The 20,496-nt window shown below is 38.3% G+C and overlaps 1 protein-coding gene across 1 annotated transcript in view; it reads right to left on the reverse strand.

Moving 5' to 3' along the window:
- Nucleotides 1-20,496, reverse strand: part of PCSK5 (proprotein convertase subtilisin/kexin type 5) — a gene marked incomplete at its 5' end in the record, with an annotated part of 195,672 nt that overhangs the window by 68,647 nt on the left and 106,529 nt on the right. Inside the window, one exon of the mRNA XM_082013448.1 lies at nt 9,244-9,456. Within this exon, the coding sequence (XP_081869574.1) occupies nt 9,244-9,456 (213 nt within the window). The remainder of the gene's footprint in view (nt 1-9,243; nt 9,457-20,496) is intronic.

Here is a 20,496-nt window from a genome sequence, read left to right on the forward strand (position 1 = left end):
AAATGCAAGCAGTGATTTTGCAGGTGGGATTAACATGGCCAAGGACTACAGGATGACATGTACCTGAATAGAAACACACAAGATTCAGGTACTCCATTTGGAAAAACACCAGTCAGTGCTGTGACGAGGAGTGGGAGGGAGGCCAGGAAAAAGAGAGGGCAGAAAAAGGGACTAATACATGCTTCTCTCTTTTGTAGCCTGGTACCTTGTCCCCTGCAAAAAAGTGGTGCAGCAGGTGCCTTCCTCAGAGAACCAAAGGGTAGCAAAGCTCAGGCAGGGAGAACTGCCCTCAGAGCAGCTTTTCCTTAAGAGACAGCCTCTCTCAACACAGTGGAAAGCACACGGCATTGTGCTATCCCCGTTTCCCATCCTCTGGAATAACATGCTTCCAGAATGTCTTTACTGTCCTGTAGCTGTAGATATCAAGCACGATAAACCATGACACCTCTTTATTTTGCAACGTTGTCTCTCACATTCTAAGTTGATGTTGAAGCAGCAGTTTGAACTACAGACCCTTATCTCTCTCTTTCACTCAGCAAACATTCCAGCAGAAAATGTGTAGGGAAAGCTTCCTAAGTGGAAATCCCATCTCAGCTATTTCAAAGGAAAGTTACTGACAGGAGCTGAGATGTTTCGGTGTAAATTACCTCCAAGATCTGAGGTGTGCTTTTCAGCACTATGGATTCACTGTCAGACAAGTGTCATGTCTACCCTGAGGAAAAAAAAAAGTGCAGGACCACCAACAGGGAAGCAAGTTTCAAGAAGAAAAATGGTGCCCCAAATTCCTGAACCACATGAGGGCAACACCATTAATCACAATAAAAGGACATGGTTTGACAGCACCATGAAGCTGTCATTAGTGTATATTAGCTGTCATTCTGATCAATAGGGTGGGGAGAAAGTGAAATTTTTGAATCTTTTGTTGAGTACAAGTTTGTACGCTTCAAATACCGTTATAACAACAGATGATCTATGAAAATACTGATCAGACTACCCAAGAGAATTCCATGCAATACTTCCAAGGCCGTGAGCTGTATCCACTTATAAATCTTTTGAATCACCTATATTTGACTGAAGACAGTGGCAATGTTTCTGGTACTGGCCTAGTTTAATCAACATGAAATTAGCAACCTAGGAAAGACACCTTGATGAAAGGCAGACGAAAATAATACAAATCATCACAATGCAGTATAATACCTGCCATATGCGTTAAGTCCAACAGCTTTCAGAACATGTATACATTTACTAAAGAAAAAACTCTGGACACACTGTAATGGTTTTACAGAAGCAACTTGCTCTGAAGAATTAAGGAGATGCCAATTCTGCTCGGTCATTATTAAGGCAGCATCATCAATCTTCCCACACTTTCACCAATTGGGAGGTTAATGACTAAGGTCAAAAATGGGATTTCCCTTAGCAGAGAACATGCTCTCTCTTCCTCACCCAAGCCTCTGCATTTCTTGCTATTCCATATTTTATGACATGAGCTTTCTGAACTGATTGAACCAATTTTTTGCCTTTTTCAAGATATGTTGGTTTCTATGAACCTGTGTACTTAGAAGTGACAAGGGTTTAACAAGAATCTACTGTTCCTTCTCACATCCTTTGTCCATCTGTATCTACCCAAAACTGAAGATGCCACATTGTGTATATCTTGACACCCTGAAAGAGGTTCTGAACAAGAGCAGGTTTTTGTTTCTGTTTTAAGAACTAGCAGGAGATGTTGGGTTTTTTGTGGTTTTGTTTCAAGTTCTGCTTAGAGCCAGAAGCTAGTCAGCAAGGCAGAAATATGTCTTGGAAGAGAAAGAAACTCAGCAGATAAACTGGCATTTTTCAGAAAACAATGAAATAGGTGGAACAGTAAGTAGAGAGGTTATTTTCAGAAGGTAAGTCGTGTAATAGATTTATAAATGGTATCTGTGAGGGACTTCCACATGTAAATTCCTTAGTGCTTTAAGAAATAATTTGAAAAAGGAAATCAAAGGAAATGTGATGCATTTGTGCAACATGTTTGATAAATGAAAGGCCATATACATAACTATATTAGGTGGTGCTTAACCTATCCTAGCTGCATGGTCTGTAGTGGGGAAGCTATCTTCCAGCATTGTCCTGTAGTATTCAAAATAGCAAAGAAAAGAGTAATAGCAAAAAATACCATAATAACTGTATATTATTAGCCAACATTTCTGCACTCATTCTGTTATGAGAGATAACTTGTACAAAGAAGTATATTTTTATGGTCTTTAGCTACTGTTGATTTGCTTTTGTCCCAGAGTGTGATTTTCTATGCCTACACCTATGCCGGCACTTTGCAGCTGATCTTGGCAACACCTAAAAGTAATTCTAGTTCTTTTCTCTACAAGTCTATGTAAAAGGCATACATTCAGCTGCACCTGTGAAATGTATGCATGCTTTGGGCATGTTAATACATTCAAAGGTTGGAAAATTGGTTCATAGAATAGTTTGGGTCAGAAAAGACCTTTAAAGGCCATTTAGTCCAACCCCCCAGCAGTGAGCAGGGACATCGTCAACTAAATCCGGTTGCTCAGAGCCCCGTCCAACCTGACCTGGAATGTTTCCAGGGATGGGGCATCTACCACCTCTCTGGGCAGCCTGTGCCAGTGGTTCACCACCTTCATTGGGAAAATGTTCTTCCTTATATCTACTGTAAATATACCCCCTTTTAGTTTAAAACTGCTATCCCTTGTCCTATCACAAAAGGCTCAGCTAAAAAGCCTGTCCCCATCTTTCTTAGAAGCCCCCTTTAAGTACTGGAAGGCTGCAATAAGGTCTCCCCAGAGCCTTCTCTTCTCCAGGATGAACAACCCCAATGCTCTCAGCCTGTCCTCACAGGAGAGGTGTTCCATCCCTCTGATCATTTTTGTGACCCTCCTCTGGACCCACCCCAATAGGTCCAATTGTTTCCTGTACTGAGGGCTCCAGAGCTGGACTCAGGACTCCAGGTGAGGTCTCACCAGAGCAGGGTAGAGGGGCAGAATCCCCTCTGTTGACCTGCTGGCCACACTGCTTTGGATGCAGCCCAGCAGACGGATGGCCTTTTGGGCTGCGAGCGCACATTGGTGGTTCATGTCCAGCTTTTCATCCACCAGTACCCCCAAGTCCTTCTCTACAGGGCTGCTCTCAATCCCTTCATCCCCCAGCCTGTACTGATACCGGGATTTGCCCCAACCCAGGTGCAGGACCCTGCACTTGGCCTTGTTGAACCTCATGAGGTTCACATGGGCCCATTCCTTGAGTTTGTCCAGGTCCCTCTGGATGGCATCCCAACCCTCAGGTGTGTCAACCGCACCACTCAGCTTGGTGTCTGCAAACTTGCTGAGGGTGCACTTGATCCCACTGTTAGCCCATAATAACCTTTAATGGCCCATAGTGGGCTAACACTTAACTGCAATAAAATGTGGTACAGCATGAAGTCAAGCACACTTGGAGTACCTTCCCTGGGCAACAATGAACTCATGCAAGATGGTAGCATCAGTGAGTGTTTAACTGTAATCGTTAGCTCAAATTGTTTTGGACCGGAATTTGGTTCCATTTATTTTAGTTCAAAGTCAGTAAAGTTAAGTTCCATATGGTAAACGGAGTTGTGTAGATGAAATTATGTTCTTAAAGCTATCATTGTACAAGACTGAAAAAACCTCCAGACTTAGAAAACCTTCTAAAATTATGTTACATCTTGTATTTGTAAGAAGCAATTATAAAAATGTGTATTAATGAAAAGAGAAAAAAAATTTCTTTCATGGAGTTATAAAAGTGTAGGTGCTTCTATTAGTCCATATTGAAACCAAAACATTTTTACAAGAATTTTTAGACCGTACAATGAGGTCCTAACACTTGGTTACTGTTTATTCATCTACCTTATACAGTCTGCATATACTAGATAGAAAAACAGAAAAGAAAAAAAAGATATTAAAATGAAGAACTGCAAGGAAAAATATGACGTAACTGTGGAATATGACACTATAAAGTTGCGTTCATTCACTGTCCCTTAACTGTGGACCCGTATTTCTGTACTACAACACTGCAGAATCTCACGTGATATTGGAGTTTGTTCTAAGTTACATGACAATAAATAACAAAGAATTAATTTTATTTTGATTGTAAATCCTATGCCAGGTCACTTCTTCCTGATTTACTGCAGCAGTATATTTTTCTTCCTATTTTGAATATAGGAGTCTTACTCCAAGAAATCAATTCACCATGTGCCTTCATCAAATATTGCTCTCTCTTCATGTTATGGCACAGAGTTGAGCCCTTCATAGTTAATTTGTATATTGCATAAAAATCTACATGCATAGGAGAACTTGGAGTGTTTAAATTTAATAATAATCTTTCTCTTTTTCTATTGTTATTTTTCTTAAAATAACTTTTAAAATAACCTTTAAGCTTACTGGCAAGCTCTAAACTTTTTGTGGAAAGATATAAAGACAATCTCTGACTCGAAAGGAGTAGCAGTCTAAAGAAAAATGTGAGATATGAGGCAGTGAAAAGGATGTGTGGTACAACAATGAAAACAAATACACATCTTCTTTATTCTAGATTCTTTTAGCATTTTATAGCAGTTGAAAAATTTTGTCCTCAACGTTTTCAGTTCTGTCTTCAGGTTTTGTTTCAAACAAAACTCCTTTCCAAGGTAAATGATGTTTGATAGGTCTTTAGGAGGACTGGATGTTAGTAGACAAGTTGGAGAAGAGTATAGTGATTCTATCATTATTGCTCTCAAAATGAGGCTATACTGAGAGCCCCACAGGTGAGAGCAACGTACCTGTCTCTGTGTGTGTTGAAAGGACTGCTTAATACTCAGTTTCAAAAGCTGGCTTCACAATTTCTTGTCATTTCTCACCAGTTGGCAGCATAACAGAAGCCCATAGTTGTTGCCTCTAATGGGGATAACTGGTTTACAGGCAACACAAACAGAAAGCTAATGACTGCATCTACCGTACACTGTTCTGCTTCCTCACTGACGGTGCCTGGAGGGGGAAGAGGCTTGCCTGGTACCAGTAGTAAACACCAAGTACCAGTAGTAAAGGCTTAGTAGTAAAGTAAACCAGTACCTAAACCAGATAGGTTGTGTGTTTCAGGAGTCAACTGATAATACAGTACAGGAAAAAAAGTCTTGGAGGAAATATTTATGGTCTGGTATTCAAGCATTTGAGATCAGTGAATCTGATGGCACACACGACATCAACGTTGCTTTGCACAAGAGTGCAAGGGTAAATTAAGTTCTGGGAAACAAAGGATCAACAGACTTGGGTTAATTTTTACGGTTTCTCAGTACGCATATGCTTTTACCATTCACTCTGCAAAATTATGCACTCCGAAGAAATAATCTAAAATTGGTATATGCAACTGGATTGTTCACGGAAGAATGGAGGATCTGATTAGTAAAAGCAATCAGTGCTTACCGAATTGATGGATTTCAATTAAAAGTTATTTTTACTTATCTCTGATAGTCTATGTGAGATCTCCAATGGAGACTCCAAATTAAGGACATTTCTAAAGAGGCGTATCTTTGAATCTTTTCAATAATGTATATGTAAAACCTTATCATTATATCTCTAATTATGGGATAATGAATGTTCACTCTATATATAATAATTGATCTTAATTTGTAAAGTATGCCTTTCAAAAATCTCACAATAAAATATAAAACTGCAAGTATTAGCATGGTGCATAAATTCTAGAAGTGATGGGTACTATATTTCAGTAAACTAAAAAAATATCTATTCTTGTTGTTCATAAGAAAGTCTTTAACAATAAAGGTGAGATCATCTCCAGTTTTTTTTGGTTCTAGCGAAAGTCATAAAGGAGTGACATGTCAGAAATAAGCAATGGTCTCATTGAAATAGTAATTCTGTAAGAGCAGAAAGTCCCTGGTAATTGAAAAGATGACAATCATCAAGAAATCTACAGCTATTAAAAAATCAGAGGAATGCACAAAGATTAAATCAGCTAAGTAGAAAACTACAAATAAGAATTGAGAAACATACTGTTATCTTACTAGATTTTTTAAAAATGAGCAAGGATATACTGGTCAACGAAACAAGTATAGACAGGTGCAAGAAGTAATAAATAAATAAAAGTGAACAAAAGAGGAAGTGGATATCAATGAACAAAAATTAGAAGATAGAAGGTGAACAGAGGTGGTAAGGAAAGACAAAGGTTAAATGGTGAATCCTACAAGAACAGAATAAAATATAAGGATGTTTTATTTTCAAATATAACAGAAGTAAAAGAACCCCCAAACCAATATGGTTTTAATTGTCCAGAAATAATAAAATAGTTAATAGCAGTGTATAGCAAACAGCTGTTTCACAGAATGTTCCTTTTTGGAAAAAAGTATCTAGATGAAGTTTTCAGAGCATACAAAGATGATAAATCATCTTCCTATTTATAGCTATTTTAAATAGCAGGTTCAAATCAGAAAGTTTGGAAGCAGCAAAGACTTTTACAAGAGCTGGACAGGGAACATGTTACAATGTACTGTTGATTTTAGCAAGCCTCTGAAAACTGGAGTAGTTCCAGAAGATCGAAAGAAAATCTGCATAGTGTCAATATTTTGAAAGGGTAAGCAGTATTGCCCTAATAATTTCATCTATTTGCCAAGTTTTTATCTAGTGTAAAACAGCTGACACAGGATCTAAACTAATTATTAATAAATTAATTAACTAGTAGTATATTTAATGGTGGATAACATAAGCTGCTGGAAAAGAGAGCTTGCCAAAGTGCTGCAGTACTTTTTTTCTAGCCACCACTTTGGTGGAAAGCAGTATAGTTAGGATTCTACAAGACACATAATGTGATACTGCACATAATAAAAAAAACCCAACCCTTAAATTTAAGAGATTAAAAATGTATGTGATACATAATGCGTAGATTTAAAAGGGGATAATTACAAGGTCTCAAACTGTAAGCATACATAAGAAAACAGATATATACTTAGAAGCAGAGAAATATGCATAGGCTTATAGCATATATAAGAATTGAGCATTGTTTCTAATCAGGCCTTCTACAATTTGTTTCTTGGCCTTAATATGACCTAGAGCTTTTATCAAAGACCTGGAAGAAAACATCAGCACCTTCTGATGAATGTTGCACTTGGAGAAACATTGGAGAAAGAGAAAGTGATGATGAGGGCTGGTCTGGATTGAGTACTAAACCACTACAGACTGTGGTAAATGGTGCAATAAAGAGACCATAAACACCCTCATACCTGTCCCTGGACCACCAACTCTGAAAAAGAGAAGGAGAAGGTCTGAAAGTGGGTTGAGTGTCACACGAGGGTGAACACATTACATGACAGTGAAGCTAACAACTCTCAGTCAGGCTCAATGTATAGAGAGGGTAACTAAGCTGGCACTCACAGATAAACATTTTCCTGTGCATTTGGCACTGATACTGCTACTACCTGACTGCTGTGTCCAGTTTGAGTGCTCAAAGCTTATAGAATGGGAGAGAGTTTATAAGAAAACATGCTTTACACAGAATGATGCAAGCAGGTTACCTTCATTTGTCAAAAGGGATTTACGGATCAGGCTACATGGGCAGAGAGAAAGATGTTAGATAGCTAGAGTGCTCTTCATACTAGCAATGAAATCTGTGACACAACCAAATGCTGCGAAATTGAAGCTAGAGGAGCTCAGATAGCAAATAAGAAATTTTTTAATGGCAATGGGTAATTAAAACCACTTGCCCTAAATTTACATAGAGTTTCTGTCACTGGAAACTTCGAAAGCAAGACTGATTGTATTTATAAAAAATTATTGTCGAGTTGACAGCAACTGGTAGATTTGAAAGACTCAAGGCAGTCCTACAGACTCAGCTAAGCAAGAGGTCACGCTGGGGAACCACAATTGCCTCTGCTCACCTCATATTGTATTAGTCTCTCACTTAAACATGAAGAAGTTAGTGAAGGTCTTTTAAAGGACAGTAGAGGGAATTTAGTCACAGAAGTGAGGACTGCTAGGAGACAGAGTAATTTCTTTTCTTATTATTATTTATCAGGGAGAACAAGAAACATGCCAGGAAGAGAGATAAGGTTTCAGTAGAGAGAAGCAAGTTAAGAACAGAAAAATTACTGGAACGAAGTACCTCAGAACAAGTTTAAAACAAAAATTAGATCATCTGAAAATAAAAGAGGATCCAAGAAGGGATGGCCAGCATCCCAGTCTCCTGACAGACAAGGCAGACACTACTAAAAAACATAGCTGCAAGCATTTTTAACTCTTCACTGGGACCAAAAGAGGTATCTACTAAGGACCAGAAAGAAGGTAAAGTTAGATGAGTGCTTAAGAAAACATGGGAAAAAACCCCACAAAATCCCTAAATTTTCTGATCAGGAAGAAATTAAGATCTGCAAGTTATACACTAGAATAAATAAGCTGGGAAGAGGACAATATTAAGAAACCTGATTAATCCTAGTTCAAAGGTTTAAAAGGTTGAAAAGAGTAGTATATTGAATATTGAAAAGTATATTGAATGCACTCAATTTGAAAAAGTAGATATAGTGTACAAATACTAATGGTATCAATAGATTACCAAACAGAATTAAAACAATTTGTCAGTTTCCAGCTAAGATGAGAACATAATGGAAAATGGATAACGGTTGTCTAGGAATGAGATGAGGAACAATATAGGAAAGATGAGTGTTGACTTTCATCTTGCTTACAATATATCAGCTAGCCAGAATAGGGAGTAGTATGAGTAGTAACTGACCATCACTGAAAGTAAAAGAGGAATGATGCTGGATCAAAATAAATCTGAGAAAATAGAGAGGTATGCAGGAAAATTGCTCAAGTCATGAGTGTAAAATATGAAAACTACTGATAACTGGATTAAAAACAAAAGGAGAATATGTTGTCAGGCCTACTGATAGGCTACAAAATATTGGTAATGAAAGAAATCTGTTTCAGTGGCAGTGGCAATAGGATCTTTGAAAGTGTCACTGAGAGATGGCAGCAACTAGGTGAGTGGAAAAACCTCTGTGAACTGGGTATACCTGCACTGCATTGGTCTGCAACATGCAGAGATACCCATGCTGTTTTCAAAGAGCAGTATGGTGACTCCAACCAAGTAACACTCTGGGGCTAAATGAACTTGCCCACATATGATTTTTTTCCTAAAGCAGTCCATTAATTAGTATAAATGAGCTTTCTCTCTCTCTCTCCCCACAGAGTCACTATGCAAAACACAAACCCATATACATAAAAAAATGAAAAACCTTACTATTTTCCTGTCGTAGGATTCCCCGCTGCTGTACGTTGTAGCTAGTGTGGATGCACATTCTTCTAGATACCATGGCTTCTTCCCACTTTCAGCTGTGCTGCTTATGGAGATAGTGTAGATGCTATTGGTGTAGCCATCACAGGAGCAGTGGTCTCGACTTCTTCCACCGTTTCCGGATGCCCAAACAAAGACTGAACCTAAGCCTCTTCGTCCCTGTTTGGAAATAGCACAAAAGATTTGATTAATAACTCTTCTCTTCGCCTTCACGTGCTTAACAAACAGGTCTTTTCCTCCCAAAAGACATCTGATGAGAGGAAGACAATAAAACAAACTAGCTTTCTGAGAAGAATCTGAAATGAAAACTGGATTTAGCGGAGTTCAGAATCAGACATCAGAAAAATTGAGAAAATGAGTGGTATGAACACAGCTTTAGAAACAACTTTTATACGCTGACTGTTTGTTGCTCTGCATCTATGCTGTCCGGCCATATCAAGAAAGAGGTGCTGAAGACTCAAAGGAATCATTAAAACATCGTACTGGGTTGGAAAAGGAAAAGAAATAGCATACTTGAAACTAAAACCCTTTGTAATGCATGATACCTTTCATTTATGAGTGCGCTTTCAGCTGTTTCTTCCTGGGTTGCCTGGTGGCACTAGGTATTGTTTGGGTAGCATTATATACCGTGAACCAGAGCATCATTGTTTCACAGACAGTATAAATCACAGAATCACAGAATACCTGAGGTCGGAAGGGACCTGAGGTCATCCAGTCCGACCTATTTAGTCCATTATGACTGCTAAGTGCATAATGCAATATATAAACAAAAACGGACAAAAATAAGATTCTTATAAATCTATCATAATGAAGTACTAAAGCACTAGTTCAGCATGGTATTTTAAACGTATGACTAGTTGGGCAAGTTACTTAGGCATATTCATAATTTCAGATAAGGACTTAAAAAGCAACCTCACCTTCAGATTTTCTTAATACACCAAAATTACATAGTGTCCAAAAGAATCAAAACACTTTTGGTGGTGCTAGTACTCTTACATAGGCACTGATATGAAAAGTGAAGATGATCAGTAACCTGTATTGCTGATACATCAGAATTAAGAATTACTGATGGATGAGTAATTGGGCTTTTCCTGACTTGTATTTGAACATTTCATGCCAGTGAATGAAATTGAGATTCATGCAACTGTATGATCTGCATTAATTATCAATACTCACGATCTGGAAGCATTTCACCATTCAGATAGAAGTGGTGCATGAATTAATTGCTTGGCAATACAGGGAGTTTGTTTGTTTGTTTGTTGTTTCTAAACAGAGTGCAATTGTGTACCACAAACAACATAAAGACAGCTGTTGGACATCTACCAGGTCAACCTTAAACAACTGTGAATTCAAAGATTCATTTAATCCAGATGCTCAGAGGGGTTTCGCTAAGGCTTTTTGTGCTGAGCATAACTGAACCTACTAAGACAAAAAACCCTCATAGTTCACAATCCAGGCTTGAGTTCTCAAACATTGATGAATTTCATTTTCTGGGTTTAATAAAAGTATAGTACCTGGAGAGGTTCTTCTCTCCAGCAAAATAAGTTAAATATCAAATTCTCCTGGCTAGTGTTTACATAAGGTTATGCCTCTAAAATGCAACTTCTCATTAAAAAAACATTTCAAGCAGAGAAAAAAATCCCAGGGTGCCAAGTTAAATGTATTATGAAATCCACATTCATCCAGACGAGATCCGTCTGACCAGCTGGGAAGCGTAACTATTTCAACTTCTTTCACTTCCTCTAGTTGATCTGAGCTACTACGCTAACAAAAAGATGTAAAATAGCGACATTTTTTGTTGTTCTAAGACAACCTTTATGAAGCGTTACAGCTCTCCTTCCTCACATTATGAACTCTTGCCAAATCAAAACCCTTTTCATTTGAGGTTCTTGTTCTGCCTACTTTTCTCAGCCAGTAGGGTCTGATTCAGAGCCTCCCAAAGACAGTGGGATGTGTTTTGCAACTTCATGGGGCTGGAAGTGGTTTACAAACCACTTCTCTTTCTTCTACCATCAAGTCACCTCCCACTGCATATCTTTAATTCATACCCCTCCATTCTGAAAACATCTGATGAGACAAACGAAAGGAAGGGTAAATGGAAAGATTATTTAATGCATATTCACTGATTAACCATCCCAGCAGCTCAGGGAGCCAGAAATTAGGGCCCTCTTTATGTCTAGGGGGAATGGGATGAAGGATTAAATTAAATATATGCTTGATTTTTACTGGTTTTGTTTTGGTTTCATCCCATCATCTCGTGCCTACTAGAAGTATTCTACTAGCTGCTTTCATCTCCCGTCTCAACAGTAATTTTTGGCTTGTCCACCAACTCCGACATCTGTTTCAAAGTCATGTACAGATTCATGTCTGGTCCTACATTGGCCTTAGAAACCAATTTCTCTCTCCTGCCCTCCCCCCACCCTCCAATGTTAATATATGTATAGGCAGGCAGAATACACAGAAAAAAGCATATCATACAGACACACTTCTATCTCCAGAACACATCAAAATATTCAATCAAAACCTTTTTTTGATGAATTTTCACAAGTATCTGCTATCTGGAGAATTTTACATTTTTCTTTTTCACATGTATTTCTTGAAAGCACAGTATTATGTAGCTACATTAGGCCAAATTGATACCCCATGGGAAATTCAAATACAACCGAGAGAGAAGAAATGAGAGGATTCAGGATAATCAAACCACGCATCCAAAGAGAAAAATGGAATCTAACTTTTTAAATATTTTGTCTAAAAGTCTATCTTCCACTTTAAAAAAAAATGTAAAAAAAATTATCAAACACATATACATACAGGAAAATACCCTATCAATACCAGCCCACCTGTAATTTTTCTGCTGTCATCACCAGCTGGTTTTGCCTCCAAACAGCAGTATAACATGATTTGTCCCACTCATGCAGTGAAAACCTTTTCACAGCAGGATTGGACTGTACTTTGTGTAAATTTTGCAGGAGCAACCCTTGAATTATTAGCTTTGCTGCACAGAGATTGCGTCTATATTTCCTTAGATGCATACTTGTGCTGCTGTACTAATAATGAAAAATGAGCTGCAGAAACAGATACGTGAATACATTTTTGGGCACAAAATGTAGTCCTAGTGAAAACACGCTAATGGATGTTAGCAATTCTGTGGTGCAGTATTTAAAAATAATAAACACAAGTTTAGATTTTAATAGTAATGACAGGGCTTTAAAAATAACAGCCACTTGCACCCAAATTTACCTTTCCATGCTAAGTTTTTTGTAAACAAATAATAATAAATATTTCTTCAAAACTAATGTCTCCTGCAAGTATATAAAGTATCGTCATCTCTGTTATTGCAATTAAAAAAAAGTACCAGGTGCACTGACTAATGGGAAAGAGCATTTTCTAATACATACAAAGAAATAATTCCCATTCCTCTAACACACTGCAATACTGTATATTTCAGAGAAAACAACAGTATTACCTTCAGTCTAGAAAAAGGCTAAAAATCTTGTTCCTAGAAGGTACTTGGCAAAGCAAATGGCAGCCTTAAAAAAAAATAAGCAAACCCCCAAACTAAATTCAACCTGACTAAAATAATGTGCCAAGTAAATAAGTTCTGGTTCACATTTACTGCCTATTGTTAAACTACCATTTGGTTTCCTCTTTCTTCCTGTTTCCAAACACCCTGCTTTAATTCAATAGACCCAGTCATGCTCAGGAAATTATAAACTTGCTAGTAACTATACCAAACAAGTAATTAGAGCAACAGCATCAGCTGTCCTACTGTATGTGAATGCCATACCCAATTGGTCTGCTTTAAATACGTAAAGTTAAATAACATTTGGACCGTGTTACAAAGTTAAGATAAACACACACGCAAGGCAGTGTAGCTTTTACTGTTTGTCTAAATCTATCATCTGTCATCTGCCAGATGCCCAAGGGTGTCAAGATGAAAAGTCAAGCCTTGAGCTGCCAAAGCAGCCATGTGTCATTTATTACTCAAAAGCAAAGGTGCATTTACAAACCATATGGATACAACTTGAGCAAAACTAAAAGAGTTAGTGAACTATAGCAGAGACATAGACCAGAGTGGAATGGGTGTGCAGCAAAGTACACTCAGTGCTTGTCCCATGCTGTTAAAAACGCATTACCTCTCCCTCTAGGCACAGCGTGTTTCTGCTCTTCACTTGCAATGACAGCTACTGACTCACTCTTACAAATTCTGCAAGGTGTCCATAACTGCACTCATGCCTGTCAGCGCACACGTCAGATCATTACGAAACGTTCTCCTTTTGTTTTGTCTACTTCCTTAAGTTGCATAAAATGTCAGATAATCAAAAGAAAAATAATCAAGTGATCGGTTATGGAAAAGAAAGAGCCTCTCATTGACAACTGAGGGTTGCTGTTGACCTAGTCACAGTCCAGTCTGCTAGCACCTTTCCTGGGCAAAGCCAGTGGGCTCAACACACAGCTGACCTTGAATGAAACGGACTCAGGGCATTGACAAAAAGGCCCCAAGGCAGAAACTGCCCCTGTAAAAGTGTGGCACAAGACTCTTGAGGCATTCCCACTTTTCTTCTGCTGGTGCCTCCTTTTCCTTGGTCAGCAAGTTGCAAGGAGGGTAAGTGATACGAAAGTTCTTTTTTTTCCAGTTTAACAGCACGGAAGGGTTAGTCTGCCAGGAACCAGAGCCAGTATGAACATGTTCGTAATGACATCTGCAGAATTTCCTGACACTATTAAAAGAACATCCCCTGCTCCAAGTGCGTGCGCTCATGTATGTGTATGTGTATACATACAAACCACATCTTCACGAGTGAATGTCTTAGTGGTAATGGCAGAAACCATTATAAAGTAGAGGTCTTCACACACTCATCTAAGGACAACCAGCCGCCCCACATACTTTCAAGTCACTTCCAGCACACTTCCATCTAATAAAAACAGTTTCCATCTACAAGGTGTAGTTTGAGCCAGTGGAGCAAGATTTATTCACACTTTCACAAAGTTTAGACTGTACATTCATTCACTGCTTTACAAGTCAAGCGGCCTTAATCCAGCCTGTGAATCCTGCTGTTTTCCTGCCAAGGGATCGAATGCCCCAATAACACTCCCCGCCTATGGGGTGAGCCGCTGTCACTACAGAAGTGATCAAATTTACCAAGGGACAGGGAAGAAAATGTGAAGGAGCAGGAATTGCAGCAGACAGAACCACTGATCTGGAGTAGACGTACAGGAGTTACAGCCAGAGAGAGGTAATTTGGCAACAATATGATTGAAATCCCACACCCATGAGCAGAAAACAAATAATAAAAACACAAAACATAGAGAGGAGGGACACTCTATCCACACCTACAGCCTAAACATTTAATTTCCTCTATTCTCCCCAATACTGTTCTAAAATTACTTAATGCTTCTAAGAACAAAAAACTACTGCCAGAAGTGAAATTGATCCTGATGTGGAAGCTGGAAAAAGTAGCCCACGGTATGACCTCTTCCTTAAAAACTAATTCATAAAGAGGAAATGTTCATAACTGAATGTGTAGAACAGCAGTCAGCACTCTGGAGACCTGCAAAAACTACTATGCAGGTATGATTTTGAGTGCAGCCAGCAATTTTGAAGCGGTATCAGAAGATAGCCAAACAGATTATTTTTTACTAAAAGAGTCTCCTTGGGTATTAAAAACAAAAATTCATGAACAAATGGAGAAATTTCTGGGGCTATTAGTTCATTTGAGGTATCCGTGCTCTCAGAAAAATTCACATTTGTGCATCAATTCATTGAAAATGTGCACGTATGATATCTATGAAGAAATTAATAATAAGCCTAACAGGTGTACATAAATAAAGACACATATTTAAAGGAATGTCTAAAAACTATGTCCTGTGTGTTTATAATAGCAGTCATGTCTTTATTCTCAGGAAATCTAGGAAATCAAAAAATTTTTTTTTATTTTTTTGCTGGAACAGGCAAATGCACAATACATATACAATGCAAAAATCTGTCACTACTTACAAAGAGCAGTGATTACCTTATACTATTGAAAAGGCAAGTTGTTGCTAATAAAGTTAAACTTTTTGGCTACTTCTGAACCAGCTTCTTAATTAAGAACAAAAAAAAAAAATTAAACATGATAAAAAGAAGGAAAAATGTATTTTATTACCTCATAGGATATGATACACCTTTAAAATACTGAAGTGTGAAAGTATTGTAATGTGTGCATAAAAAAGTAACATATTGAATAACCGCAAGCACCCATGCATTAACACAATAATACTGGGATATATCAGCAGAACATTTCAACATGCATCCTTGCATGTGGTGTATTTTTTATTTTACTCTTCACTAGAACAACAGCTTAAACAGCTCCAAGATATTCCCCACAGAGCTATAATTAGTGCTTAAAGTGCAACCACAAGAAGTGTTGGCTGAAACCTGAAATCTGAACCTGTGGAATGCTGGAATGAATTTCTTATTTTCCTAAACAAAATAGAGCCAGCCACAGTGCTGCATGAATCGCAGTTCTGGTTCAGGCTATCTCTCCATAGCACCATTACTATTGTTGTTGCTGATACTGTTACTGAGACAAAGCAAGCTGTATGTTGTAGACACCTGTGACAAAAGAAGAGCTGGGTTTTCCAAAATTCCTCTTGCACAAAGAGTCTCTAGTTAATGGTAGGTGAAATTGCCTCTGCACACACAGCCAAAGTAAACAGACAGTGCAGAAGACAGATACCTGCCTTAGGACGGGATTCGGGATGGACATGGCACACAAATGCCCATTCTACGGGGCGGGTTCAGGCAGTTCATCTTGCCTTTGTACCACCCCCTGATTAAACACCCTAGCGGGGAGCCCATGGCCACCAGATCCACAGAGCTGTCGCTCCACTTCTTACCTCTGACTCTTCCTTATGGAAAACTTCACTTTTTGAGATGTCCGTCAAACTTCTGAGGTTCAGCACAGAACCTCAGATTCCCTGCAAATTTAGCTCTTTTCAGTAGGTAAGAGGGAAAATAAGGCTGCTCCACTTCTACCTCTGCAGACTGAGGACTGCAGTAATCACTTTGTGCAGTTTGTCTCCCATAGCATTCGTTTAGGAGGAAACAACACACTTAAGGCTGTCCGCAAAATCATTGCCCTCATGGTTTTGTGCCTTAAACTTATGTTGAATGCTATGCGCAGAAAATGCTTGACAGCAGACTTCCCGCAATTAGCCTTTCAGAAATCTATTTTTTCCCATGTGACACGTAGAAACACATAGATTTTGTTGTTCAAGTGTATGAATAAAGTGGGTATGTGATCTGCTCTTACCAAGTAACCAGATTCCTGTTATAAAAATGCCGTCTCTGAAATGTATATACTTAAGTGTATGGAGGGAGACCCATTTGCTAAAGCTGCTTTTCAGCATTGGCTTCCCAAATTAAGATTTACTCCACAAGAAGAATCGTGTGGTTTTACTATGTACAAATATATCACCTGGGCACCCAAAACCAGAGGCCACTTTTGACAAGAAGTCCAAAAGCAGTAACGCTATTCTGGCTTGTTACAACAGTTTCCATATATGTGTGAGATGGGATGAGGTAACTAAACAGTTTTGGTCTCCAGTACACTTTGTGACATTGTGAGGAAACTGGACATTTTGAGGTATATTTTCCTGTAACTCTCATTCCAAATTTTACTGCCTTTTAGGATTTGTATATTCCACTGAATGTAATGTAAGAACATTTCTGGTATATTATTTATTTCTCTCCACTTTTTTTTTTTTTTTTTTGGTACTACATGTTGACTGTCTGTGAAAAAGCTCACTTTTCACAGAAAGCAAAGGAGAGAAATTTTAAGGTTAGCTTTGTTTGTATATTTCCAAAAGAAAATAAAGTGCATAGTATCAAAGTTCATCCAGGTATCACTGAGCCTAAATTCTATTTCATTTACTGAAAGGCAATATCTCTAATTCTACTTTGGCTGAATGCTGAAAGTTGCTAACTATGTGCAAATGGTAGAGCAAAGAATTATTATTAGGTTAATGATGTGTTAAGGTTGTCACCTAACCTGATTTCTGCTGGGCAATCTCAGTCTGGAGAAAACTAAATCATATCAAGTATAAATGACATTTGCAAAGCCATTAAGGCATCCGGAAACATGTCTATCAGCCAAATGCAAGGTAATAAGACCTAGAAATGAAACTCCTTGGTAAGACATACAGGAAGGTGGGCAAACTCTTGGAAAGCAGTGACTCTGAAAGGGAGTTTAGGGTCATGGCAGATAACCAACTGGCAATGAGCTGCCCTAAAATTTAGTCTCCTACTTGGATCGGTAAGCAGGGTGAATATGAACACGTGCTGGGAACAGGGAAACAGTACTATGTGTGCACAGAGAAGGCTACAACTTTCATGTCCCATTCTGGTATCCACAATTGAATCAGTAATACCGGGAAACAGAAAGTGTTTCAGAAAGAATTACAGGAATGAACGGTGGTTTGGAAATTCTGACTTAACAGGAGGAAAGTGAATATATAAAACATTACTGTTAAGGCTGTAGAACACATTTTGAAGGACAGTAAGAGGCACCAGCATTAATGGAAACAGGTTAAAATGCAACATGCACTTTAGAATTCCAGGTAAAAAGTTTTTCCCTGGTAACTTACTTTATGCAGAGAAATGTATTAGAACCAGTCTGTTTGGTTTCTGCAAAACATGTGATGAGCCCTTCAAGAAATCAGTAATGAAATGAAAGAAAACAAAGATTAATCTAACAGTGAGGTGGAGATGGAAATGGTTGCACTGGAGATGATGTGGGCTGTGCTGGAGAAACACGGGCCTTAATCAAGTTATTTTAAAGTATTTTAAGGATGAGCCAGGAAAACAAAGTTATTAGGTGATTTTGACAAAAAAAAAAAAGAACATGTTAGTAAATCTAGTCATTACGATCACCTGCATTCAAGAAAAGAATTCAGGCTGGAAGATGTGGAGAGAAGCACCACTTTGATAAGCAAGGAGATGGCCAGCCTAGTTTTTAAGTTATTAATGAGTGTGGCTTGTTTATCACATGAAAATGAAGTCTAAGAGCAGACTGTGTTCTATAAATACGTCAGGAGAAAAAGTAGGAGAAAAGGTATTTAAGCTGAAGCACCATTTTGGCCCTGGAACAAATGGTCAAAAAACTGCACATGAGTAAACCCGGCTGTAACTTAGAAGAAAGTCTCTAACCAACAGATTACTGACGGCTGTGAAATGGTCTCCCAACAGAAATAGAGGGGAAAAAGTTTCTAATTCATTCTAGAATAGAAGTTGCTGAATGTATTTATAGGACATGATGCCTGTGATAGTAGAAAACTGTACTGGATGACCTACGCTGTCATTTCCTGTCTTATGTCCCTATGTTCCAATCTAATTTACCCAAGAGATCACTTGGCCAAAATCTGTAATTACTTATATGCGGAGATTTCTAACACCATAAGATGCACTATAAACATAGCAAGAAGAGGCATTTTACAGGAAAGGAAACTTAAGAAATTTAGATGAGTAACAAGTTATGTATTTTAATAGTGAAGGTTGTCAGTGACTTGCACAGCCAGGGACATACCAGGTTTCAATCAAGACTGGCTATTCCCAAAAGCTGTAGAGAAAACAGAAAATAATAGATGGATCAAGAAAAGTGGGATATTGATGAAGTAATAATTGCATAAATTTTGCTATAAAGAAGACCAGGACAAAATGACAATCACCTTTTCCGATATTAGAACTACTATATTATTTCAAGCCAATGCTGCTGTTTCCTATGCTGTCAGAAGGAAGAATTACAATGTTAAAACACCTTATGACTTCTCCAGCTATGGTATATAGTCAGCACCCACCTGTAGTACCGAGCCACCTGAAGTTTAACTGGGTATGTTGAAGTAACTATAACATCAGATATTACATCACAGACACAATAGGGATACACACTATATAGGCAAATCATATAATAGATAAATGCCAGGACTTAACATTAGGTGACATTGGCACACTGGAAGTAATGTCTTATTCTAATAAGACATTATTCTTATTAAAGAATTCTCATTCTTCTGATTGATCTTCAACACGTAGTTTTTGGCCAACTAATTAGAAATGTGCAGAAGGTCTTGTGCATGCAAAACCTACGTGTTTGATTTGAGATATGCATACACACAGATATGTGTTATTCAGTCTCAAACAGCAGCTGTACAAGGTGAACAAACACAATACATAATTTAAAAAATCTGGTCTTAACCTGTGCATCACAATATTTCAGTGTATAAAATGACAGCCATTTTGGAAGTTATTCTGACACATTTGACTGGAAGCCTTCTTGCAGTAACTTCTGTCTTTGATTTTTATAGTGCAATTCCCTGGCAATGCAGAACAGAGTAACTCCTCTTTGTGTAGGCAACACATCCTATTCAGAACGATGCAGAGAAGTGATGACAGGACAAGTAAATTTAAGAGAAACATCTGTGGTACAACACAGGCAGCAAACCTTTGCCTCGACACTTGAAAATTATGAGCAATCTCTTCCACTTTTGGAGTAGAAGCATAAAGTAGTAGTAGCGGCAGCAGCATCAGCAGCAATAGCAGTAATAGTAATAATAATAATAAAAACAACAACAACAATAATATCCTTTTCTTTCTTTTCTCCTTTCCCTTTTCTTCTCTTCCCTTTCCTTCCTTTCCCTTTTCTTCACTTGCCTTTCTCTCTTGCATGTGGCTAAGAGGCTTGTTTGGTGATTGTAAAAGAGCCTTCTGCTCCCAGCAAACACTTTGAACACACACTCTGCAGCCAAAGTTGGTGAAGTGAGAGAGATGAGAAGGGGCAGTGATGATGGAAGGGAAGGCACCAAGCCGGGTTCTCACAAGAGGTTCAGCCACACAACATCTGATCATTAATGTCCATCAAACATTTTGGATTGTGTCCAGCTTGCTAAAAAGAATGGTGTCATGGCAATAAGATGAAGGCCCCTGTGCCGATACAGGCAGAAAGCCAAAATTTTCCACGTAGATTTCCCTGCCTCTTAGGTTGTATTAAGAATGACTGGCCCTGTTGCTGATTTGGATTACCTTATGGGTACTGCAGAACAAACAACATAAAGTATGCAGTTGGCGAGACATTTGGAGAGGTGAGATAACCAGCTCTTTGAAATCCTGCAACGTAAAATATCAACTGGGGTCATATATCCAGAAACTTGACTGTTAGGTCTTTG

The sequence above is a fragment of the Phaethon aethereus genome (assembly GCF_964289735.1).
Source record: "Phaethon aethereus genome assembly, chromosome: Z".
NCBI classification, from domain to species: Eukaryota; Metazoa; Chordata; class Aves; order Phaethontiformes; family Phaethontidae; genus Phaethon; species Phaethon aethereus.